Genomic DNA, 14,114 nt, shown 5'->3' with positions numbered 1-14,114 from the left:
GCAACACCAGTTTGTTCCCAATATTTATGAGTCTCTCTTTCTTCTCTTTCTTTTTTATTTTTATTTTTTTAGCGTTTATTCACTTTTTGAGAGACAGAGACAGAGTGTGATCAGGGCAGGAGCAGAGAGAGAGGGAGACAGAGAATCCAAAGCAGGCTCCAGGCTCTGAGCTGTCAGCACAGAGCCCGATACAGGGCTCGAACTCACAAACAGTGAGATCATCACCTGAGCTGAAGTCGGACGCTTAACTGACTCAGCCACCCAGACGCCCCTTTCTTTTTTTAAGAAGTTTATTTATTTAAGAGGGAGAGAATGCATGCAGGTGAGTGGAAGAGGGGCAGTGAGAGAAGGAGGGGGAGAGAGAATCTCAAGCACATGGAGCCCATTGCAGGACTCAGTCTCATGAACCATGAGATCATGACCTGAGCCTAAATCAAAAGTTGGATGCTTAACTGACTGAGCCACCCAGGTGCTCAGTCTGTTTCTCTTGGGTCTGTTTCTAGCCACCCAGTCTGTTTCTCTTTTGTTGTCGCTGCCTGTTCATTCATTTGCTTTGTTTTTTAGATTCTGGATATAAGGGAAATGATAAAGGTGTTTGTCTTTCTCTGGAGTATTTCACTTCCCATAATACCCTGTAGGTCTATCGTGTTGTCATGAATGGCAAGATTTCATTCTTTTTTTTTTTTTTTTTTTAATGGAGCATTATTCCATTCTGTATACATACCACATCTTCTTTATCTATTCAGTAATTCATGGAACTTCCGTATCTTGGTGCAGCATCATTGTTTATAACTTCATGTTATTATGTTATATGAATGCACCATCTTTTTTTGTACTCAGTTTTTGGATAGGTGGTACATGTACATAGTACAAAATGTGAAAGATACAAAAAAAAGTACCCAGTGAGAAGTATAATTTCGCTCTACTCTCAGTCAGGATGCAGTTACTTTTATCCATTTATTTCATGTTCGTCTAGAAATATTTTACATAATCACATATGTGCACATACAAAATGACAATATATTATACCTTCTGTTCTGTACAGTGCTTTTCTTTTTCTTCTGAATTAAGACATCTCCCATAGGGGTTCATAAAAATTTGCATCACTGGTTAACATTTGTTTAGTCTTCTACTTCATGGATTTACTATAATTTATTTAATCAGGCATTTCTTTTGTTTGTTTGGTTGGGTTTTTTTTGGTGGACACTTAGATTGTTTCAGATCTATTGTTCTATCAGTTCACAAATAGGCAGTCATATTACACGTTTCATTTGATGTAGTCCACTGGGCCTGATCTCCTTTTTCTGGTTAAAGTCTGTAAGTGAAAGCTCTTAGAGAAGAAGATCTGTATTACACAGAATAAGGTGAGAATGTGGTAATGTCTGTAAATCGGTTTTGGGGTGGAAATATGTGAAAAGTGAAAATTCTGACTTTTCCTTTTAAACTTTTTCCTTTTTCTTCTTTCTTTCTGTCTGTCTGTCTGTCTGTCTGTCTGTCTTTCTTTCTGTCTTTCTTTCTTTTGTGAAGGAAGTGTTACCTTGTGTGGGAATTGTTACTTTAGTCCTGATTCTGTCCAATAAGGCAGACTTGTTTTATTTTTCTACAGATTATGTTTTTGGATTTGCTATCAAAGTATCCAGATTCACTAGTATCAATCAACTGACTGGTTATAACCCAAAGAAACATTAGAAAAAGGAAGAAAAACACACTAGTAGCAATTGGAAGAAAATGATTCTTGGTTAGATACCCATTAAGTATTATAGACCCAATTTTAAGCATTTCTCTCATTTTAGGTGGTTGCCTTTTATGATTCAGGTTCATATTTCCTCAGTAGAATACCTGACTCTGTGTTAGAGGATAAACATGGTATATCTTCTTGAAGCCTCCATTTAAATTGCAAATAGGAGTATGGGAGTTTTGAGATTACAAATAGTTATTCCTATTACTATGGTAATACAAATATAAATGTCATGAATTTTTGGACTAAAACAGAAGATTTAAGAGGGAATTTGAATTTGTGTATCACTTAGTTTCTAAGAATCTGAGTTGACTTTGTCATCAAGGTTATTTGAGAGCAAAAGCTGGAGAGGCATTGATCCTAATGGGAGGCTAGGAACACCATTAAAAATAAACTTATGTAAATTTTAAGAAACAATGAAAGTTGTGGCTTTAAAGTAGTTTGGAGGTAAAAGTTCATCCATTTATATTTTGCTAATTTAAAGATTATGTGATTTTTTTTTTTTATGGTAATGAAAAAATCTCAGTTGTAAACCTTCCAAGAGCATGTTGCCACATTCATTCATATAGCATGGGCAAATAAACTCATGTATGGCAGTGGGCCTAACATTTTAATGTGTATAAGAGTCCCCTGGAGAGCTTGTTAAAATCTTGTTTAAAAAAATGTCTTCATCCCCTGAGATTGCAATGATAATGGCTTTGTGATGCTCTGTGGTAAGACCTAGAGATCTCTTTCTTAGGTAAACACATCAGATGATTCTGGTCTGTAGACCACTTTTTGACTATTGAAGGAGAAACCCCATTAGTTAGAAAATTTAATGGTAGGAGCATGTCAAAATCTTCAGGATTGTAATTTAAAACAGCAGCATGATGCAGCATAATACGCTTGATTTTGAATTGAACTTGTCTTCTGTAAAGGCCTATAGATAGTAGTTGTTTGCTGAACATTGGTAATGGGAAACTTGTGACTGGCAAGAATCACGTTGCTGTTCTACCATCCAAGTAGAAATAAGTATCTTAGAAGTCGAAATACATTTTTCTTAGAAGTTAACTAACATTTCTTTGGTTAAAGAAATAGAATATTTAATTTAATTTGAAATGCCAAATATAAGGGCATTAGATTTTAATTTTTATCAAATGGGGGCATGATTAAATTACTTTATCTTTCAAAATATTACTTTGAAGGGAATGGTGAGGTTTTGGTGAAATAGGCATTGTCATACATAATTATGAACGGATGCAGTTTTGGGTCACATTTTGTTTTAAGTTTATTTTGAGAGAGAGAGCCAGAGTGAGAGCATCTGTGTGAGCGTGGGAGGGGTAGAGAGAGGGAGCGAGAGAATCTCAAGCAGGCTCTGTGCTGTCAGCGCTGGTCCCGCTGTGGGTTTTGATACCATGAACTGTGAGATCATGACTTGAGCTGAAATCAAGAGTTGGATACACAACTGACTGTGCCACCTAAGTGCCCTCATTTGTTAGGGATAGGGAATTTGTTTATAAACGGAGAATGGGAGTAGGAATAGACAATGCAAATTCATAGACTGTTAAAGAGATTACTGCTAAACCTATTTTCAGATGACAGTTTTCTGTGTGACTTGGAGGGAGAAATACACTGTTATCTTCCAAATTTGCAACCTTTTTAGATATGAAATGCCAATGGAATTGGTATTAACTGTGAAAATTGTGAGAAACTGTATATGAGTGGGTAGAAGAGTGGGACGTAATTTCCGGTTGGCCAAATATAAGAGTTGGTTGGTACACACTAAACATTTATTTGAATGATTAATTGCTCTAATGCAATTGTATTCTGAATTACAGAGTTTTAAAAATGTAGGTAAATTCTTAAAATGTTTAAATAAATTGGTGGGTAATAAGGAATCCAAGATATTTGGATTTGGCCTAAACTTTAAGGTTTTTCAACGTTTTTATTTTTATTTTTATTTTTGGGATAGAGAGAGACAGAGCATGAATGGGGGAGGGGCAGAGAGAGAGGGAGACACAGAATCGGAAACAGGCTCCAGGCTCTGAGCCATCAGCCCAGAGCCCGACGCGGGGCTCGAACTCCCAGACCGCGAGATCGTGACCTGGCTGAAGTCGGACGCCCAACCGACTGCGCCACCCAGGCGCCCCTAAGGTTTTTATTAAAGAGAATAATCATTGTTCTTCACAGCAAAGGTTTCTTTTGGGTTGATATAGTAATGCTCTGGATAGTTTTAGGTTAGATTCAGTGTGGCAATGCCTGTGGTCCCAAGAGCATATTATTTTCTATGTTATTAGTCCTATCATAGATACATAAAAACAAATAGTATCTCTTTAGATGTATCTAAAAATAAGATACTAAGTTTTATAAATAGCATAACAATAAATTTTAGGTATGTGGTTACAATACAGCATCAATAATGAGAGAAAGGATTTAGGGAGAACTGAAAGTTTACTTAAAATTAAATGAGATTATTATAGTTGGTAAGGCTTCTCAAAGCACTTTTCATTGTAGTGAGAAGCAGTGGTCCCAAATGTTGGTCTTTGATGAATATAATTTTTGCTGTTCTGCACTGATATAAAAGGAAAAAATCAGAACATTGTAGTGAGTGTAGTTTTTATAGTGCCTACTGTATTTCATCAATTTTAAGGTGTATATATTCCCACATTTTAACATTTCTGAAATTGATATGTTTTATAATCAATGGCACCTTGACATTATTGTTGGTTGTGAAATAGTTGCCACTGTCTACATATATGTGAACTCAAGAATTCATTCTGCTTCTATGACTGGACACCTGTGACCCCTTGATGTTTTAGTTAACATAGCATTTAAGGACCATTTGTGGAAGAGATTACCATTCCTGGGTTGTGTTCTGAAACCTTTCGTTAGTTACATTTTCTGGTGACACTTTTCATAAGATCAAGAAATGTATGGCATGGGAACTTGGACAGTTTGTGTCAGTTTTTTGGACACGAGTCCCAGAGACAATAGAAGAACACTTTTACAAGAAATATTTTAAGGCACCTGGGTGGCTCAGTTGGTTGAGCTTTGGACTCTTGATTTTGGCTCAGGTCATGATTCAAGGGCTGTGGGATCGAGCCCCATGTCGGGCTCAGAGCTGAGCATGGAGCCTTCTTGAGATTCATTCTCTCTCTCCCTCTCTCTTCCCCTCCTTCCCTCCCCCCTCCTTCTCTCTCCCTGCTTCTTTCCCCTGTTCATGCTTGCTCTCTCTTAAAAAAAAAAAAAAAGATAAAAAAATAAATATTGCATCACTAATTCCATAAATGGTACAGAGGATGATTTTATGGAAAAGCAAAGATTACCAGTGACTGTGAGTTAAAAAGCAATTTAGATATCAGATTGTGAATTTGAAGACATTAAGAATATTTTGAGGGGTGCTTGGGTGGCTCAGTGGGTTGAGTGACCAACTTTTGATTTTGGCTCAAGTCATTATCTCATGGGTTTGTGAGATCTAGACCCCCCCCTTCGGGCTCTGTACTGACTGCATGGAGGCCAAAATCAAGAGTCTGATGTCCAGCTGACTGAGCCACCAGGTGCTCCTATTTTGCTTTTTAAAATACAAACATGAATGTTTCTGATAATTCATATCTCGGTAAGTTTTAAAAAGCTTTCTTAGTAAATAAATTCTAAGTGATAAGACGCCCTGTGTCCTAGTTTAATTGGGAGTATTTTTGTCTTTCTTAGTGGTACATAATGGTGCACTTTAACACTGATGCACTTTAACACTGGGTTCAGTTAAAAAGTTAAAAATTTTGACAGTATCATATATTTGTAAGGATGAAGAGAAATGCAAATTGTTGAGCCTTGCTGATGTTGGAGAAATATAATTTAAGCCAAAGTCTCTATTTTAAATGATGCACTTTAACACTGGGATTCTCTTTCTTTAACACATTCAACGAAATGTGGTTAATTTATTCAGTTTAAAGGACTGGGATTATCTTACTTTGTACTCATCTTACTTTTTGGTGTTATTTATTTTATGAAGTCATGGTGATCGTAGATAAATGGCTGATATGTTTTTTTTTTTTAAATTTTTTTTCAACGTTTTTTATTTATTTTTGGGACAGAGATAGACAGAGCATGAACGGGGGAGGGGCAGAGAGAGAGGGAGACACAGAATCGGAAACAGGCTCCAGGCTCCGAACCATCAGCCCAGAGCCTGACGCGGGGCTCGAACTCACGGACCGTGAGATCATGACCTGGCTGAAGTCGGACGCTTAACCGACTGCGCCACCCAGTCGCCCCTAAATGGCTGATATGTTTTAAGTGTCCTTTCTTGTTAAATAAAAATTAGTGTGTTGGTTACCCCCATTTTTTTTTGAAATTTTATTGGCCTATGAAACTCAGAGATCCAGCAGCCACTGTTATAAAAAGTCTAGCATAAATTCTTATTATTTGTAGATTTTTGATCACAGATTAGTTTTTTACTTTGAAGAGGTTTCACAGAATGATTGCTAACAAAATCTGACAGCATACTTGTGTTTGGATTTGTATTTTTTGCTTCTGCTTTGTGTCGTGTTACTTTGCCTTAACCAATCCTGTGGAATTAAGTTTATTGTGTCAATGGGCAGGTACCACTTAAAAATTAATGGTAAAAAAATTGTGGCAGTTGGTCATTCTTGATATATATGAGATACTTTGAGCAACTCTAGAAGTCTCTTCTTTTAACCAAAAATGTCTCCTTTACTAGATTGTCCTGGTGTCTGAAGTTTTTGTCTTTGAGCCATTCTTTGGATTTAAGACACCGACAGAGGCTCCATGGAGGCAGGCATCGCATCTGTCCTTTTAGTGCTGTAACTGCATCATCCATTTCACTTCTTGGCACATAAATAGGTGTTCCGTAAATATTTATTCAATTAATAAATGACGGCAAAGTTATTTGTGACGTTAGAACATTATTGGCCATAATGAACCCTCTGATGTGTTTATTTATTCAGTAGAAAAAGAGAAGAGCTTACAGAACACATGAGTTTTGTTCAGAGTGAGGAGACCACTGAAAGTTTTTATTTGCAAAGAAAAATATCTTATTCTTCAGTAGGCCAAACAGAAAAGTGTAGAAAACCAGTTTGGCTTACTCAATTACATATCTTAGAATTGTGTCAGTTGCATAGGAAGAGCAGGATTGGGTGTGTGTGTGTGTGTGTGTGTGTGTGTGTGTGTGTGTGTGTGTGTGTGTAGTATCTCTTTAGTTTTGTCACCATGAGAATAAACTTGCTTGTGAACTTGTTTAACTCAAGAAGGATAAAAACAGAAGTGTTAATAAGTTACATTGTAGTAAATACAGCCCATTATTTATTGTCTGTTTCCTAAGGAAATACCTGAGCATTGATACTTTGGGAACCTACTTTTAGTATCTTATCCTAAGAAGTAAATACCCATTTATCCCTTTCAGGGCAAGATCACACAGCCATTAAATAGTAAAACTATTTAATAGCTATTTAAGTAATAGTACTTTTGATTTTCCTACTCATTAGTGTGCCTTCAAATCCAGTGGTATTTGAAAAATAAAGCAATAGTTCATCATCATCTTGTATTAAGTAAGGATACCTTATGGCCAAGTATCAGTTAGCCTCTCTGGAAGAATTCATTTTTTTACTTGACACTTTGTAGATCAACAATTAAGCAACCATATGTAATAAATAGATATGCTCAGTTATCTTATTCAAAGATAGTTAAGAAACTTGGAGTTTAGCTTTTACCTTAGGATCCTTCTGAGGAAATTGGTCTTTTAATAAAAAGACTGCTAAGAGAGCTTGATTTAGAGCTTAAAATCACTGAAGTTGATGGCAGTAGAGTGCCTAAATTGGGAGATAATATGTTCTTTGCTTTTATCCATTATTCATTTTCTGTTTTATAAACTTTCTATAATGTGGAAATATTTAGAGCAATATTTTTTAAGTTAGTATGAAATTTGTTAGGCAGCTAAAAATTTACTTTGAAAATCTGAACTATTTTTCCTTCAGTTAATGAGATTATGTAATATAATTTTTGGGGGGTAATTGTCCTTAAATGTAAGTTTTTAGGGGTGCCTGGGAGGCTCAGTCAGTTAAGCATGTGTCTTTGGCTCGGGTCATGATCTCATGGTTTGTGAGTTCAAGTCCTGCTTTGGGCTCTGCACTGACAGTGCAGAGCCTGCTTAGGGTTCTCTTTCTCTCCCCCTGTCTCTGTCTCTTCCCCACTTGCTCTCACTCTCTCAAAATAAATAAATAAACTTTAAAAAAGTTAAAATTTTATTTTATTTTATTTTATTTTATTTTTTAACGTTTATTTATTTTTGAGACAGAGAGAGACAGAGCATGAACGGGGGAGGGGCAGAGAGAGAGGGAGACACAGAATCTGAAACAGGCTCCAGGCTCTGAGCGGTCAGCACAGAGCCTGACGCGGGGCTCGAACTCACGGAGTGTGAGATCGTGACCTGAGCCGAAGTCGGCCGCTTAACCGACTGAGCCACCCAGGCGCCCCAAAAAGTTAAAATTTTAAAACAAACCACAATATTTGCTGAAGTCAGAACTTTTTTGTACTTTGGTATTTTACTAATGGGGCTGTTCATTATAAACTTTTTTATGTGTATAGTCCTTAATATATATACAGAGGGATATCCAAATCAGTAGATGTTTAATCTGAGTGGATATCAGGGAAATACAAATAAGATTTAATAAAGGGATACTATTACATACCCATAATTTGCCAAAAAGTTAAAAAATTTGACAGTATCCTATATTTGTAAGGATGAAGAGAAATGCAAATTGTTGAGCCTTGCTGATGTTGGAGAAATATAATTTAAGCCAAAGCCTCTATTTCAGAAAAACCTCTCTTCAAAGGTAGAAAAGAAAGAAATTTTTTTTTTCTTGAGTAAGCATTGAGCCAGAATGTGAAGCACATTACAGGCAATCTGCTAAAAGATTGCAAAGATATAAGGAGAGCTCATGCTTTTCTATAGCCAAGCAGATACAACTCATTACATACATGTTGTCAAGATAAATTGTAAGTAGTAAGTAAGAGAACTTGATAGCAGCATTTCTCACATGTGGCTTATCCTAAATCTCTTGGTAATTGCGGTGACCATATGTATTTGTTAATTGGCTAAAAATAAACTTGAATCTTTTGCAACTTGGAGGTAGGTGGCTGGCTACTTAGTGCTCATGTCTTCCCACAGAAACTGGCAGAAAGAGGGTGCTCTCTCCTTTGTGCAAATAACATTTCAAAGAAGTGGTTATTAGGTCCTTAAGATAGTCCTGGGGTGCTGGTTAGAATCTTGCTTATTTATTTGTTTGTTTTTTCATTTACATAGTTATTTACTTATTTAATTTTTTAAAAAGTAAGTTCTACATCCAACATGGGGCTTGAACTCATGACCCTGAGATCAAAAGTCTCATGATCTACTGACTGAGCCCCAGCTGGGGTGGGTGGAGGGGATAGAAGCTTATTTAGCTTTTAAAATGATTCACATATACATATATTTCAAAGGGATAAAGAAAGAATTTACAATTACAAGCTTTCTAGAGAAAGTGCTCTAAGAAAAATGTGTGGGGTATCTCTTCCCTGTTTGATTTTATGTAGTTAATTTATTTTTAAAGCTTATTTATTTGTTTTGAGAGAGAGCATGCAAATTTGGGGAAGGGGCAGAGAGAGGGAAGAGAGAGAATTCCAAGCAGGGTCCACACTAACAGTGTGGAGCCTGATGTGGGGTTCTAACTTATACACTGTGATATCATAACCTGAACAGAAAGCAAGAGTTGGATGCTTAACCAGATGACCCATATTGTATTATATTGTATTGTATTGTATTGTATGGTATGGTATGGTATGGTATGGTATGGTATGGTATTATATTATATTATATTATATTATATTATATTATATTATACTATACTATACTATACTATACTATACTATATTATATTATATTATATTATAAGCAGGCTCCACACCTAACGTGGGGCTCCAACTCACGACCCCGAGATCAGAAGTCACATGTTCCACTGACTGAGCCAGCCAGGTGTCCCTCTCTTCCCTTAGTTTTAACAGGGAGAGTTAAAGCTCTCATTTTTTATGCCCTTACACTGATGGGTAAATTGATCTGGCCACTTTAGTGGGCAATTTAGTTTGCAGTGTTCTGGTAGAGTTGAAGATGTGCCTACTCTATGATCCAGTACTTTTGTTTCTAGTTAAATCCCAGAGAAACTCTTAATACATGTTTATAAGAGACTTGTAACATTGAGTATTAACAGTGAAGCTGTGGAAACAACCAAATGTCTGTGAAGAGAATGAATAGGTAAATTTTGGTATGTTCACACAATACTAACAGTATTGAGAGTGAGTGAATTAGAGCTACAAACTCAACATGAATAACTTACAATGTTGAGTGACTAACTCAAATTATAAAAGAATATGCACAATATATTTATTTAATATTTGAAAACTTGTAGAACAATAGCTGTGCAGAGAAATGCATAGTTTTATAGGTATATATATTAGTAAAACTGTAATGCAATGAAAAACACCAAAATCAGGAAGTGGTTACCTCTAAGGAGGGAAATATATAATAGGCTCAGCAATTTTTTCTACTGTGTAATATTTTATTTTTTAATAAAGGAAGATCTTAAGCAAATAAGAATGTTATATTTGGACAGTGGTTACATGGGTGTTTGTTTTATTATTATCTAGATTCTCTTGTAATGTTTAAATATGTTATGATCAAAAGCTTAAAAAAAAGAGAAAAAGGGGGCCAGAGAAATGAGTGGTAGTTGGGGGGAAATCAGTCTGCTTATTTTATATATTTGCATGTTAATGGTAATGATCTAGTAAAAAGGGACCAAGTTAGTGTAGGAAGACTGGGATAGTTACAAAAGAGCAGCATCCTTGAGAAGAAAAACAATGGTACCCAGTGCAGAAGTAATTTGTTGGCTTTTGATAGGAGTAAGGACCATTTGTTGGCACAGGAGAGAAAGCAGAGTAAGTGGTCGAAAGGGGAAGGAGTTCTTTTCTGAATTTAGGGTGACTAATGTCCAAGTTTGCCTGAGACTAAGAGGTTTCCCAAGATGCAGAACTTGCATTGCTAAAACTGGGAAAGTCCTGGGTAAACCAGGATGGTTGGCCATCTTCTGATTTTCTTTGACAAATTGAAAAGCATGATCATCTGGGAGTGAGAGGGGGATGAGAGTTCAAATAAAATGGAAAGCTCTATGAAGTGATTGTCTTAAGGCTGAGAGAGCAAATTCTCTAAGTTAATGTAATATGTTTTCTGAGCTTTCCTAAGGGTCTGCTGAAGTTTATGGCATAATTTCAAAGTTCATTTGGTTGTATTTCTTTGTTATCTCATTCAGCTATATAGGTGAAGGTACTGTGTCAAGTGGAAAGATGGTTTTAACTATGACTTTACTGTGATGGAGGAAGAGAGGTACAAGACTGAGAGCAAAGGCAAGGAAATGATTGTAGTGATGGATCATCAAGTCTCAGGCTGGGTTAAGAGGTGAAGAAGAAAGGAGAGGAAGGATAGGGGGAAAAGTAACTCCATATCTGTTGGGAACGAACAGATTTCTAGAAGTGAACTGGAAAGATAGGATGTGAGGCGAGTGGGATGTTTGAAATTGAGATTTTTTAATAAAAACATTTTTTTTAAATTTTTGAGAGAGAGAGATTTTTTAATAAAAACATTTTTTTTTTTAAATTTTTGAGAGAGAGACATAATTTTGAGAGTATGAGCGGGGGAGGGGCAAAGGGGGAGAGAGAGAGAGAGAGGAGAGAGAGAGAGAGGGCGGAAGGGAGACACAGAAGCTGAAGCAGGCTCCAGGCTCTGAGTTGTCAGCACAGAGCCCCATGCGGGGCTCGAACTCATGAACCACAAGATCATGACCTGAGCCAAAGTTGGACGCTTAACCAACTGAACCACCCAGGCACCCTGAAATTGAGATTTTTAAAAAATGTATTTTATTTTGTTTTTTACTTAAAAATTTTTTAAATGCTTATTTTTGAGAGAGAGAGAGAGAGAGCGAGCGAGCATGAGTACAGATGGGGGAGGGGCAGAGAGATGGGGAGAGCGAGAGTCCCATGCAGGCTTCTCACTGACAGTGCAGAGCCTGCCATGGGGCTTGAACTTACAAACCATGTGATCATGACCTGAGCTGAAATCAAGAGTTGGATGCTCAATCAACTGAGTCACCCAGGCAACTGAAATTGAGATTTTTGACATGGCATAGTTGTTGGTTATTAATGTGGTCAGCGGAGTAGGGGCTGGAATGGATAGGAGGGAAAGGTATTAGGTGTGGGAGTGATCACTCCATGGATGTGATTTTAGTGACTTAAGCAAGTTTTGGCACTCTGAAAACAATCACTTGGGTATTTTCTTTTCATTTGCCAACAGTCTTTTGTTTCTTGTTTTGTTTAAACAGTGCCTCAAATTGTAGATTGAATAGTTCTGGAATGAAGACGGATATAAATAAGTAAATGGATAAAGCAAATATTGTTTAATCAGTACATGATCTTATCTATGGCTTGCTTAGTAGTTGGTTAACTTTCAAACATTATCATCCAAGCTAATGATCCCACTGCCCATTAAGCTATTTTAGTCCTAAATAGGTTCAGTGAGGGCTTTGTGTCACATATAGTTATATATAGTACATTTCTCTGCTGACTCCAGTTTCCCTCTTTCTCTTTTTATAGGACCGCAGCTGAACGCACAGCTAGAAGGTTGGCTCTCACAAGTACAGTCTACAAAAAGACCTGCTAGAGCCATTATTGCACCGTAAGTTTTAAGGTTCTTTACCTTAAAGACATCTTTACATGTTTCATATGTTAATTATTAATATAGAATGAGTAACTACAAATTGAACTAAATTTTTAAAAAATTAAAAAATAAATGCTATGTTGAGCTGAAGAAATTATATTTAGTCATTTTCATGATTCCTTTGGCTTCCACTTTAACTCAAGGATAAAGGAATTAGCTATTTTCTCAGGTGCAGTAATTTTAGAGTTTATTTTTGGTAATAAAACTGACTTAAAGCTGAGGGTTATTTGCAGTACATAAACTTGGTGATTTCAGATTGATGTGAATGAGTAATCTCAGTTTTAAATATTAAAAAGATCTACTTTCATTCAGCCAACTTTTTCCTTATATTAAAAAAGGTGCGTTAAACAGAATATCATGCAGTATGGAGTAGCAAACAAACCTGCGGGAGGGTTTTTCTTTTTTTTAATTGAAGAAAATCTGTGACTATTTTGTCTTTGAATCTCAGAAAGCTTTTTAGAACTACAAGCTAACAAATAAACAGTTAACAGAGTGTCTGTATGTGATAGGAATTCAGTTCATTTTGATTTGGTTTCCAGTGTAACTTTCAAAACACATTTTTTTAAGCACATGTTAACTGTTTCCTGAGAAGAGTAAAGGTTAGTGTTTGTCCCATTTCTTTCACAGCAGTGTCTTTTCTATAACTTCTGTTGCATTAGGTTTGGTGCCCCGATAAATAAAAAATAGTGAAAATAATAATATAGCATCTACTTATTAAACAATATGAGAAATCAGTAAATACACATAAAGAGTCTACATTAATGTCTGGCACATGTAATAAGTACTCCATAAATACTAGGTATCTAATGTGCCAAACATTTCGTTAAATGCTCCATTTGTATGATCTAACTTGATCTCATTTAATAGATATAGGAGGCTGACTATTGTACCACTTACAAGGAATGTGACATACAAGTTACTAAATCTCTTGTGCCTTTGTCTCATTGGTAAAATTGAAATATTAATAGTACCTCCATAGGGTTTTTGATGATTAAATCAGTTAATCTTTATAAACTTTTAGCATAACTTAAATAATAACTTAAACAAATATGTACCTGGCTAAATGTCAGGTGTTCTTAGTGCTGTTTTTTTGTTTCGTTAAGATTTTTGGAGGGGTTTTATCTTAATCTTTTGTTTGGGGCATATTCCTCTGTTTCCTTAGTTTGTTTGACTCTCTGTGTTTGTTTCTATGTATGAGGTGCAGTACCCCTCTCTCCCAGTCTTGAAAGAGTGGCCTTGTGTAAGAGATGAACCTTATCTTTCAACCTTACCCTAGCTCTTGGCTGTCTCTGAAACTTTTGTGAATGTCTGAGCAGCCTGATTTATTCTTGATAAGTCCCAGTTGTTGAGAGTGTGCCACAACTTGTCAGTGTTCTGAAAGATCTCACTCAGCCCTTAGTTTCAGTCTGATTAGAAGCCAGACCCTCAGGCAGCAGCTTTTAAAGTATGCATACATAGTCCTGGAGACTGTAAACCCTGTTGGCCTCCAGACCAGGTGACCTAAAGGTGTTCCCTGGGTGACAGTGGCAAAAATCAGGGCTTCAGATGAGTGTACACGCTCCTTTCTGGGAGGTACTGGGGAACTGT

At 36.4% G+C, this 14,114-nt stretch overlaps 1 protein-coding gene across 3 annotated transcripts in view; it reads left to right on the top strand.

The window, feature by feature from the left end:
* Positions 1-14,114, top strand: part of MEMO1 (mediator of cell motility 1) — a 140,215-nt gene that overhangs the window by 48,913 nt on the left and 77,188 nt on the right. For all 3 annotated transcript variants that reach the window (XM_040496446.1, XM_040496444.1, XM_040496445.1), the window contains one exon: positions 12,404-12,485. In XM_040496446.1, coding sequence (XP_040352380.1) covers positions 12,404-12,485 — 82 coding nt within the window. Of the gene's footprint in view, positions 1-12,403; positions 12,486-14,114 lie in introns of those variants that run through there.

Source organism: Herpailurus yagouaroundi, unplaced genomic scaffold (assembly GCF_014898765.1).
Source record: "Herpailurus yagouaroundi ecotype Mexico unplaced genomic scaffold, PumYag 188, whole genome shotgun sequence".
Classification (NCBI taxonomy): Eukaryota; Metazoa; Chordata; class Mammalia; order Carnivora; family Felidae; genus Herpailurus; species Herpailurus yagouaroundi.
The sequence above is the reverse complement of the archived record's forward strand: the minus strand, read 5'-3'. Positions and strand labels throughout refer to the sequence as shown.